The 11,578-nt window shown below is 38.4% G+C and overlaps 1 protein-coding gene across 2 annotated transcripts in view; it reads right to left on the minus strand.

Annotated features, from left to right (window-relative positions):
• MINPP1 (multiple inositol-polyphosphate phosphatase 1) overlaps positions 1 to 10,788 on the minus strand; it is a 53,177-nt gene extending 42,389 nt beyond the window's left edge. The window contains exons 1-3 of one of the 2 annotated variants that reach the window (XM_017868865.1): positions 9,560 to 10,788; positions 6,584 to 6,781; positions 1,921 to 2,018 (exon numbers count right to left, since the gene is read on the minus strand). In XM_017868865.1, coding sequence (XP_017724354.1) covers positions 1,921 to 2,018; positions 6,584 to 6,781; positions 9,560 to 10,196 — 933 coding nt within the window. In that variant the 5' untranslated portion in view covers positions 10,197 to 10,788. Of the gene's footprint in view, positions 1 to 1,920; positions 2,019 to 6,583; positions 6,782 to 6,894; positions 7,301 to 9,559 lie in introns of those variants that run through there. The other variant, XM_017868866.1, reaches the window with a different exon arrangement.
• Positions 10,789 to 11,578: the final 790 nt, after the last annotated feature.

Genomic DNA, 11,578 nt, shown 5'->3' on the forward strand with positions numbered 1-11,578 from the left:
AACCAGTCCCATTTCAGCTTTGCTCCTACCACTACCACTGAATTATTTTGAAGCAAATCCCAGGTATCATTTTATTTCACCTGTAAATACTTCAGTATATAACCTATTTCACAGTGAAAGTCCAAAGCCAGGATAAATTATTTTCTATCAAATCACTGAAGAAGAAAATAATAGAAAATACCCAAAGTGCTGGGATAACAGGCATGAGACACCATGCCCGGTAAAGAAGTTCTTTATTTACAAGAAAAAAAGTACCTCTACAATAAAGAGATCAGGCAGACACCATTGTAATCAAATGATCAAATGGTCAAGAATCACTTGCATCTGGGGAGCGGAGGTTTCAGTGAACCAAGATTGTGTCACTGCACTGCAGCCTGGGCGACAGAGAGAGACAGTGTCTCAAAAATAATGATGATAATAATAATGATAATAATAATCAATGACGTGACAAATGGACATCAGTCCTTCTGACATGATGCACTGAGAAGGATATATCACTTATGTAGGGCTCTTGTCAAAAATGTTTAATCTGAATCTAATCCTAAGTAAAAAATATCAGACACATCCAAAAGCATTCTGCAAAAAACCTGGCCTAGACTCCTCCAAAATACCAATGTACAAAGGGCAAAAGGAAGGCTGGAGCACTCTTTCAGGTTAAATGAGACTAAAAGAAATGCAACCAAATGCGATGAATGATCCCTTATCAGATCCTGAATCTTACAAAACAAAACAAACAAAAAACAGCTATAAAAGACTTAGGATGTGAAAATTTGAAAGTTGACTGTATATTAGAAAATACTGTGGTATACATTATACACATAAATATAACTATGGTATACTGTATTGTGGTTATACAAAAGAATGTTCTTGTCCTAGATGCATGCCCAAGTATTTAAGGGTGAAACATCCTGATAGTGAGGGGTACAAGAAGATTATATATACATGGTGGACAGAAAAAACTGCTCCCATATGTCCACATTCTAATCCCTGAGATCCTACGAATATGTTACCTTACCTGATAAAAGGGAATCTGCCAATGTGATTAAGTTATGAATCTCGAGATGGAGAGATAAATCCTGAACTATCTAGGTGGGCCCAGTGTAATCAACAAGTATCCTTACAAGAGGCAGGCAGGAAGGACAGTTAAGAGTTGGAGATGTACCCATCCGAAGTTTGAGTGACAGGAAATGCAAGTAGCCTCTGGAGATCAGAAAAAGCAGGATATGGATGTTCTCCTAAAGCCCCCTGAAAGAATACAGCTCTATTGATACCTTGATTTCAGCCCTGTAAGATTCAATTTGAACTTCTGACCTCCAGAACCATAAGATAATAAACTTATATTGTTTAAAGCCACTAAGTTTGTGGTAACTTGTTAGAGCAGCAACAGGAAACTAATATAATAGAGAGACTGACAAAGGAAATGTGGCAAAAAAGGTTAACAGCTGGTAAATATAGGCGAAGGACATACGAATGTTCACTGTAAAACACCGAACACAATTTCCCATGAAAAATGTTATAAAATAGTCACTAGGACTTTGGAAAACCATTTATTCTCTCTGAGCTTTGGCTTCCTATAAGAAGAATATGGGATTATATCAGCTCTACAATCCCTTCCAAGCAGTAAAATTTGATGATGGGTTGGTTAAAGGTAGGTCTGTAAATGGGTTGATTTAGAAATCAAATCACCATGGAAAAAATGTTTCCAGAGTTTTTTGAACCTGAACTATTTACAAGTAGGTGGGACCAATGTGAACCTTTAATCTCTCTTTATTCAAGGAAAATTAGGAGTTAGTCACAAAACAATTTATGTTCCCTAACTGCTCATTTTCTGAAAAGCTGCTTCAAGTAACCAAATGCAAACAAGCAAGCCAAAAAAAAAATTTTTTTAAAAAGCAAAGAAACTGCAAAAATAATACTTACCTTTGCATCATCTATGTCAAAAACATCACACCAAGGAGATTTAACACCTTTAATTGCCAGGTCAAATGAACAGGTGAAAAAGGCTACTTGAATTAAATCTGGGGGGGGAAAAAAAGGTAAAATTTTGTGGGTCATTATTTTCTGCAATTTTTCAAAGGTTAAATATCTTTGTGTGGTACAGCTCAATAAAATAGACATCTTCGGTTTGGGGAAGAAATTATTTAGTTTCTTCCTGGCTATCAAAGCATTAAGAGACTTGCTCTGTATAATCTAAGGGGGCAGAACTGAACTATCAGGAAGAAACCATGAGAAGTATAAATTTCAGTCCAAAAAAACTAAGAAATTTTCTGTAATTGGTAACTTTTTTCTGCCTCCCCTGCCTTTTTTTTTTGGACAGGGTCTTGCTGTCTTGTCCAGGCTGGAGTGCAGTGGTGATCACAGCTCACTGCAACCTCGGATTCCTGGGCTCAAGCAATCCTCCTGTCTCAGGCAATTACTTGTTAAGAACATATTTGCCTAGCAATATCAACAAAAAGTGTAATCCAAGGACTTGCTATATAAAACTTAACATGATTTTGTTAATTTTAGAGGGTTCAAGGAGGGGGGGGGCTAAGGTTATAAAGGTTTTAGTACCTGACTTGAAAAATTACAAATAACAAAGTACATTTATTGAACAGTTTAAATTACACAATTCATTTTATAACTAAGAAGCAGCAGCAAGTACAGAAAAGATACAAAAGGAGAGAGAAGACTACAGAGATAGAGAGGGAAGAAGTATAAGCTAAGTGAGGGGGAAGGAGAGACAGCCAAGGAACAGAAGCACAAAGGGGAAAATCACACACTAGAGAGAAATGTTGGTACCAACATCAGTTTTTCAAATTTAGCTGCTCAAATGATTTCCGAAGTGGATTTCAGAATAAGTTACTAGGATTTTTACACTGCTAATTTGCTGATTACATTACTCTTGAGATACATACGGGTATTGAAGAGAAGGGATAAGGGAATGAATGCTTGGGCTATAAAAAGTAGCCTTTGTTAGTAAATAAAACACTGCTGCTTTCTACTCAGTGAGAAGTAGGTGATATTTAATGCTAGAGAGAAAAAAATTCAACTGCAGTGGTTGCCTCCACTGCTTTGATTTTTCTTTAATTTTACTGCGTTTCCTGTTTTCCTAAAGGCAAGTGGGACCAAAAATCAACTGACGTTACATGCATTTTGCGCTAGTTCTGAGTTTAAAGAATTCCCCTGAAGCAGTATACAATACAAAAAAATACATTTCATTGGAAATATACAGAAAAGCCATTCAAAACTTTGCTCATGTAAAGAAAAGGTTTTATAATCTCAATACCTGATACAATATAGTGGCTTGTAAGTACCAGGTACATTTGATGAAAGGATCTGGCTTATTTACACTCAAAGCTCTAATTCCGAAACTATGAAGTCAGTCCAAACGGTATATTCTTTAACTAGAAGAGAGTTAACTGGAAAAAAAAAAATTCACCAAACAACTCTTCAGAGCACAGGGAGAAAAAGCATCAGATCAAGACAGGCTGAGACCTGACTTTGCCACTAATTATCCTGGGTAAGCTCTCTTAAGTGTCAATTTCCCCACTTACAAAGTAAAGAAGTTAGATACATGATCTTATTTAAGTTATAGCTCTGACTTATCTGTTATGACCCTTCTGATTTCTTGGTCAATCTTTCAGAACCTCAAAAATCTTTCAGGTGGGTAAGAAATTTAAATATTTAAAAAACGAAATAGACCCTTTCCCTCCGCTCCCCTGAGAAAAAAATAAAACAACAAAAAAGGAAGACAATAGGAAAATATAATAATCTTGGGGTGGGAGGATTCCTGGACAAAATACAACACTCAGAAGCCATAATGAAGAGACAGATATGGCTATTTAAAAGATGTAAACTTCTGTGCAATCAAAGGCACCATCAACAAACCTAAGAAATAAGGAAAAAATTAAAATATTAACAACATACAACAAGCAAAGGGCGAATCCTTTGTCAGGCAGAATTAAAAGATATAATTAATATACCTATAACACATAAAAGGTATTTGTGATTCATAAGAAAACAAAAATAACCCAATAGAAAATGAACAAAGTTATGAAGGGGCAATTCTCAGAAGAAATGCAAATGGCTACTAAACATGAAAAGATGTTCACTTTCAGAAGTAATCAAAGAACTGCAAATTAAAACTAGATACTATTTTTCATTAATCAAATTGGCAAAAATTAAAATGACTAATAATATCTACTGTTGGAAGACACGGGAAAATGAACATTCTCATATACTGTGGACATAAATTTTTACTATACCTTCAGAGAATAATTTCAAAGTATATGTCAAGATATAAAATATTCATGTGTGTTCACCCAGCAATTTCACCTATTTATCTTTAAAAAACATTTTTTAAAATCTATTTATTTATTTAGAGATCAGATAATGAGACTGGCTAATTTTTGTATCTTTGATAGAGGAAGGGTTTCACCATGCAGCCAAGACTAGTCTCGAACTCCTGGGCTCAAGTGATCCAACCACCTTGGCCTCCCAAAGTGCTGGGATTATAGGTTATGCCACGGCACCCAGCCTCACCTATTTTATCTTACAAATAAACTCTCAAGTGTAAAAAACAGACTACAAGAGTGTTCATTGTAGCATTACCTGAAAGTGTTAAAAACTAAGAAAAATTTCAGTAGGAAAATGGTTTATAAAAAGAATCTGGACTGCATTAGCAACAGCCTCTTACAGCAGTAAAATTAGATGATGGGTTAAATAATTTAACTAGCATTGACTTACAAATTGAGTCATTCATATGTCCCACGAAATAACACAGGATTTAAAAGAATGAGACAGTTCTGTATTTGTCTAGAGACAAATATATTGTTAAGTAAAAATAGTAAAGTTACTGAAAATACATATAGCATCACCCCTCTATGTAAACAAAAGGGTATTTAAATAGCAAAAGTATTTATTGCGCAATTACTGTGCCAGGTACTAAATGCTTTGTATGAATTAATCTTATATAATCTTTGCAATAATCCTACAAGACAAGAATAATTCCCACATTCATTTTACAAAGAAGGAAACTGTGGCATAAAGATATTAAGAAACTTGTCAAAAATCACAGTTATTCAATAGGATAGTAGAGTCAAGATTCAAATGCAAATAGTCCAATTCCAGAATACATTATTTTAACCACTATATTAATATTGCCTCCAAAAAGAAGTTGCTGTTACTCCATCAGTAAAATACATAATTCTTGCCCATTCAGAGACTAAAAATAGTTTAAATAAAATCTTTTTCAACAACCTAAATGCCTACTAACAGAATAATGGCTTGATACTGGTATACTTATAGAATGGAATACATACATTTAAAATGTAGGACTAGAATTACAAACATTACATCAAAACAAAATCTGCATAAAATCAAATTTCAGACTGGTATAAACTTTGGTATCATTCTTAAAAGTTTTAAAATCTGCAAAACAATATCTCATTTATGTATAAAACATGGGATAATATAAACGCTCAATTCATGACAACAATTAACATTGGGGAGAAAGGAAAGAATGGGATCCAGGAAAGGGACCAATGGACCTCAATTTATTTAAGGCAAGTAACTGAAGCACAAAGTTAAAATTGAGTAAAACCAAGCGGTGGGTATAGGGATGTTCACTACATTAGCCTTTTTTGTTATCTTTATGTTTGAATTATTTCCCAATAAAGTAAATAATTTTTAAAGCTCCATGGGTGATGCCAATGTACTGCCAGTTTGGAGAGACAGAAAACATTCAATTTCAAATGCTAGTCTAGGCATCTTCTTTTTGATCCTTATAAAGCATCCAGGCCCTGTGACTGACAAATTCTAATCTATTTTTTTCCCCAACATCTACTTCCAGGCTTTTGGAAATTAATTCAGAGTATAATGTAATCTACAATCTTTGCACGTATCTTTGTCAACATCTGCCCTGTGGAATATAAATTCCTAGAAAACAAAAAAATCTTATTTTCTTAATCTCCCATTACTGGGTGACCATGTGCCCTGGTTTCCCACCTGCTTTCCTGGCAAAATTATTAATAGTGTTCCCTTTCACTTTCAAAAGTGTCCCACCAGTTTGGATGCTAAGCTGCATGGTCAGCCCATCCACTGCAATAACTTATAATAGACATGACTACTCATCTTCTCAGCAAGGCTACATATAAAAGACTCAAAAAACATCATAGTACTTTGCTTCCCACTTTCTTAAACTTACTTCTCTTACACATTAACAGGTACATTTGAACTGCTTCAAAAGCTAAAGAATTAATATGATTTTTTCATTTGTATCACTTTATGAGGGGGAAATTCAGAAAAGATAATTTGTTTTAAAAATAATGCCTACAGTTGAGGCTTTATATACTCTGCCCTCAAAAAAATTCCAGAATATAGCTAGAATCTTGTGCATTAACTTAAATAACACTCAAAGAAGAATATGAATCTAAACACGGTAAATAGTAAGCACAAGGTATACAATTTTTTTGACCTAGAACATATTATTTTCTTAACCTAAATCAATTGTGGGCGTTTAAAAAAAATTCTGTTTCCTTATTTTCATTTTCACAGTTCAAAATTATTTAAACCATAAGTTTAAAGACAACAGGCATATTACCTGCATTTAAATCATTTACTGGCACTTGCAAAGTAGCTGCAACTTTTTTTAAAATGTTCTGCATTTCTGGTCCAGTTTTGAAGGCTTCCACGTGATAAAGAGCTGTAGCATTTTTTTCCACTTCAGTTAAAAACTTCTCACAATGATCAAAAAATCTCATTAGTTTATCATTAACCCTTGGAGGTCCACACTCCATATCTGAAAGAGAGAAAAATTTATATTTATATATATATATATATATCTGTAAATCACTGACATAAACGACAGTTTCAAATTATTGAAAATGTTAAGTGTGAAAAAGGAACACTAACATCTTACTAATCCTCAAGCTGAAATAAGCACATACTGATCAGGAAAGTCATAGGGTAAAATTATTCCCGATTTATAATGTCTGTAATGCATGAGAATAGCTAGAAAAGACTAAAGAAACAGAGATTGAAGATCAAATGTGTTGTAGTGATGCTATGCAATGAAACTGCTTTATACATTTATAAGTACTGTTTCTGTCAGGCACGGAAAACTTGAGAAAGCAAACTAAAAATCAGCAAAGTTTCCACTTACAAGGTGAGAGAGAATTCAACATATGGAATCTATTTTTTCACTCTAAGCCAAAGTCTAAACAGGGTATTTTATTTTCTCAATTGACTTTCCCAACTCTGTGTTACTTTACAAAAGATTCTGCTTTGGACAAAAACGACTGACAACAGCACAAAACGCACTGATGTTCCGGGTCTCCTGTGCTTCACTGTGCTGGTGCCTGTGACTTAGTTTATCTTCTAACTGAAGCCCCAGATAACTTTCTATTTAGACTTTAATAAATTACATTATTCCCCCAATTTGGCAACAAATATGTATTGGAGAAGCATGCATAATCATTCTTCAACTACTGGCATGCCCTTATTTTCAGTCATATTCAAAACACACATTTTTTTCAATCACTTATCCAAAAATTTACCATGAAAAGAACACCAAGTATATCATTTTTGTCCATAAAATATGAGAAAACTGAATATAGTTTTATCTGGGCTTTGGATGTGTATGCAAAAAATATCAATATGTATGTTTAAGTGTCTCTCTTGAAATGGATAATTCTGCCCACTTTCTCAATTTGATTGCAATTCTTAAGAAAATATCTTGACAAGGAAAATAAGCTAACTTTATCACCTTTTTTCTGTGGCTGCTAAAATGTCATTTCCCAAGTGGATCTGGGTATTTTATCCCTGTTGTTATCTAATTATTGCTAGTCTTTAAACAAAAACAAAGGCATTGTTCTGTTTCTATAAAACTACAAATCTAATTCAGCAGACTCCCTCAAAAGACCAGATGTACATAATAGGCAAAACTATTGTCTATAGAGAATAACAAAGTGGCCAGGCAAAGGGTTTACCATCTGAGACTGAAAACAGTCAGGAGGGGGCTTATTCCGAACCGTAATATTTTCATCCCTGGCTCTGTACTGAGAGACAAATGCCAGTCTTCACAATGCCATCTGAGAACAAAAATTCACTTGTTCCAGAAAGTCACTATAGATATTGCGTTATATTAAAATATGCTCTGCTTTCAACATTCTGTTAACAGATTTATGAGGAATTTTCACCCGTTAATGGAAAAAGTGTATCTTTAAAAAAACACAATTCAACAAATAATTAGACACAAGTCAGCTGAATTATCCACAATAACATGACACAGAATCAGTGGAGAAATTCCTTACAGATGGTTTCACTGTTCAACAGCGACAGAAGAAATTACAAAACCAGCCTACTTCTAATTTTTCACTTGGGCTTTGAAGCTAAACAATAATCCTCACTTCAATTCTGGCCTTAAAAGTGATCAAGAAACTATTAACGCTTGTTCATCTCTGTGGTACAAAAGTGTTACCTGTTTTTTCCTTATCAGGTATGCTATTGGACAAATGGAAGCTGTATAGCAAAATGGTAAAGAGAGCAAGCTCTCAATCAGATTTCCTGGGTCCACACAGGTAGCTGTACGAAAATGGGCAAATTATTTAATGTGTTTGTGTATCAATTTCCTCATCTTTGAGATGGGGGAAAATAGTATCAACTCTGGATTGTGGTTGTAAGGATTTTGTAAAATAAATGTGAGGCATACCTGGCACACAATAAGCATGAGGTGTATGCTGTCATTATCATTTGTAACTATTACAACATTTTCTAAGAGAAAAAGAACCATTCTAGGAAAACAGAAGACTTGGATTCTAGACCTTAAAAAAGACAATTAAGAAGGCATACTCTTGGGCTCGAGTTCTTCACCTGTGAAATAATGGAGCCTTACTAGATGATTTCTCAAATTTCGAAAAAGTATAATTAATGGAATAAATGAGTTAAGTTACTGCGTGTGACCACGGACCACAGCTACAATGATGGGAACGCTAGAGTAAAAACATGAACAAAACAGAAGAAAAAAGGAGGGCACAAAAGCTTGAGATCAGGTTCCTAAAACAGGCTGTAAGTCTAAAACTGTCATCTGAAGAAGATGATAAGATTAAAAAAGAAGAAGAAGAAGGAAAAACTAGTATCGGAAGCAAAGCCTGAGGAAGAAAATTCTAGATTATGTTTTTTAAAACGTGCGCCCAATTGTGAAACTAGACGCCAGGGAAGGGGGAAGGGATAGGTTGGCGCTCGAAGGGGCAATTGAATTTGGGAATGGGAGCGCAAAAATTGCGGGAGACCTGTCTGTCCCCTATCCTGTTGGATCCCCAACTCTACTAAACCAGGGAGCGTGTAGAAGATGCTGAAATTACACCTGATGAATAAATGAACATACGTGTAAGGGGACAAAGAGATAGCCAAGTCTGTAATACCCCGCGACAGGGATGGACGTAGCCCGAGGGATGACGGCTTGGGAACAGGGGAAAGAGAGCTGTGGGCATCGGAAAAGCCCAGGGTCTGGGGAAGGCGGGAGGGATCCAAGGCGGGTGGGAGGACCGGACAGCACACGGGCCGCCCAAGGGGTCACCTGCGACGTTGGGCGGCGGCAAGCCAGGGTGGTAATGTTGCCACAGCCCCTGCAGGAAGGCGGCGCCGCTATCCACGCAGCGGTGCTTGGAACTGGTGATGAGCCGCAGGCGGCCGTAGTTCTCACGGCTGAAAAGGGCCGGGAAGAGCGACGCCAGACGCAACGCCAGCTGTCGCATATCCTGCCGTCCCTTCTCTACCAGCTGCCCGTCCATCCAGTCCGCGTACCACAAAGGCCAGTCGGCCAGCGCTGCACCCAGGTCGCGGCTGCGGGTATTACCGGCCCCGCCATCCCTGGACCCGCGGGCCTGCAGCAGCCCGTGCAGCTGCCTCAGCTTGCGGATCTGTTTGGCCGTGGGATAGCGGGTGCCGTGGCGAATGAGGGCGACCAGCTGTACCGGGGTGCAAGTTCCCTCCAGCAGCTCAGGGTCCCGCCACGGAGCTTCGGGGCCCGATAGCAGCCCGGGGTTGACATCCTCGTAGCGAGTCTTGGTGCCGAAATAGGGACTGAGCGACGAGTCCACCGGGTCCCTCGGCTCTAGAAAAGAGCAGCGCGCAAGCGACGAGAGCAGCGCCGCAGCCAGGGCCGCGGCAGGCGCTACGGAGGTCCTGAGGGGGCAGCAGGGCGCGCGGAGCATTGTCGGCGCAGACCGTGGAGAGCGCCGAACCGGCTGCCGCTGCCAAGCTTCCGGCTCCGGAGGGCAGGGGGCGGGTCTGGAGGGCGCTTCCGGCCGATGGCAGTCGGGATGCGCTTCGCTGTCCTCGAGGAGGTACCGGCAGCTGGCGGTGGGTCCTGCGTCCCGGCGGAAAGCTCCGAGGAACCCTGTAGACTTGTGGCTCGGGTGGAGCCGGCGGAAAACCCGGAGGAGTTTGAGACAGCTGTGGCTGAGGTGGAGCCGGCGTCGCTGCCCCGGAGCGTAGGCGAGTTTCCTCTTAGCCAGAGCTTCAGGGATTGACTCAAAGACTCCTCCGCTTTTTTAGTTGTTTTGGGTGTGAATAAAGCCCAGACTAAACCTTAGCCTCCCAGGCTGCCAAAACAGGATAGCTGTGATACTGTGTTTTTCAAAGTATAGTGCCTGAACCGTCAGCATGAAATCTGCCTGAGACGGTTGTTGAAAATTCACATCGCTGGGCCTTGCTGCAGGGTGCCTCTTGAAGCCCAAAGTGTTTTTTTGTTTTTTTGTTTTTTTTCCATTTGAGTTTGAAAATAAACAGGATACAGTAAAGCAGAGAACTTGGAAAGGGGCTTACATTCTGCAGGAATTTAAGTCCTGAATCTTTGGTATAATCTTGACCTGGACTACCAGAGCTCATACGGACATCAGTGAGACAGCACCCTCAAAGTTGTGTGCTTGTTGATCCCGAAGGCTTAGCGTGTAGAGACATAGCAATCTAGAGAATTTGGGTGCATTGAGTCATGGCTCAGCAGATTTACTCTATTATTAAGTATGAGCTAATCTGCTTTGCGAAGCAAACATGCTCTGTATTTACCACCACTCCAGATACATGTGTTCCTCATACGTTCCTCCCATATACTTACATACTCAAATCAGCAGCTGGGTTTTTTAATAGGTTATTGCTCAGAATCTTTGCCTGATCCAAAAAATCGTAAATCTGAACAATACCTTGTTTTTTCCCACTTGAACTCCAGTTTATATGCCAGCTGGGGAAATAATAAGTATTACAAAAGTCGTATGGTGATCCAGATTTAAGGAACTTGGGACCACGTTTTCATAAGTTAGCGTTTCCTTCAAAGACACTGTTACATTCCTCTTTATAAGCCCATCACCATCTTTACTCCTTTTCTCTTTAAGTGTCTTCTTGGTTTCGAGAGGTGTGCCTCTAAGTTTAGGCGTGCCTGTAAATGTTAACCAAGAAGAAAAGGGGCCAACCTATGAATGCTGAAAATTTGGAGACGTTCTGTGCAGGAAACCATCTTTAGGGCAACAGATGTTCTTTTTGATATGCTATATTGTAGCATGTCAATGCCTGAATATTCATGGCCGGTGTTATTTTTGTA

Source organism: Rhinopithecus bieti, unplaced genomic scaffold (assembly GCF_001698545.2).
Source record: "Rhinopithecus bieti isolate Rb0 unplaced genomic scaffold, ASM169854v2 scaffold_4655, whole genome shotgun sequence".
Classification (NCBI taxonomy): Eukaryota; Metazoa; Chordata; class Mammalia; order Primates; family Cercopithecidae; genus Rhinopithecus; species Rhinopithecus bieti.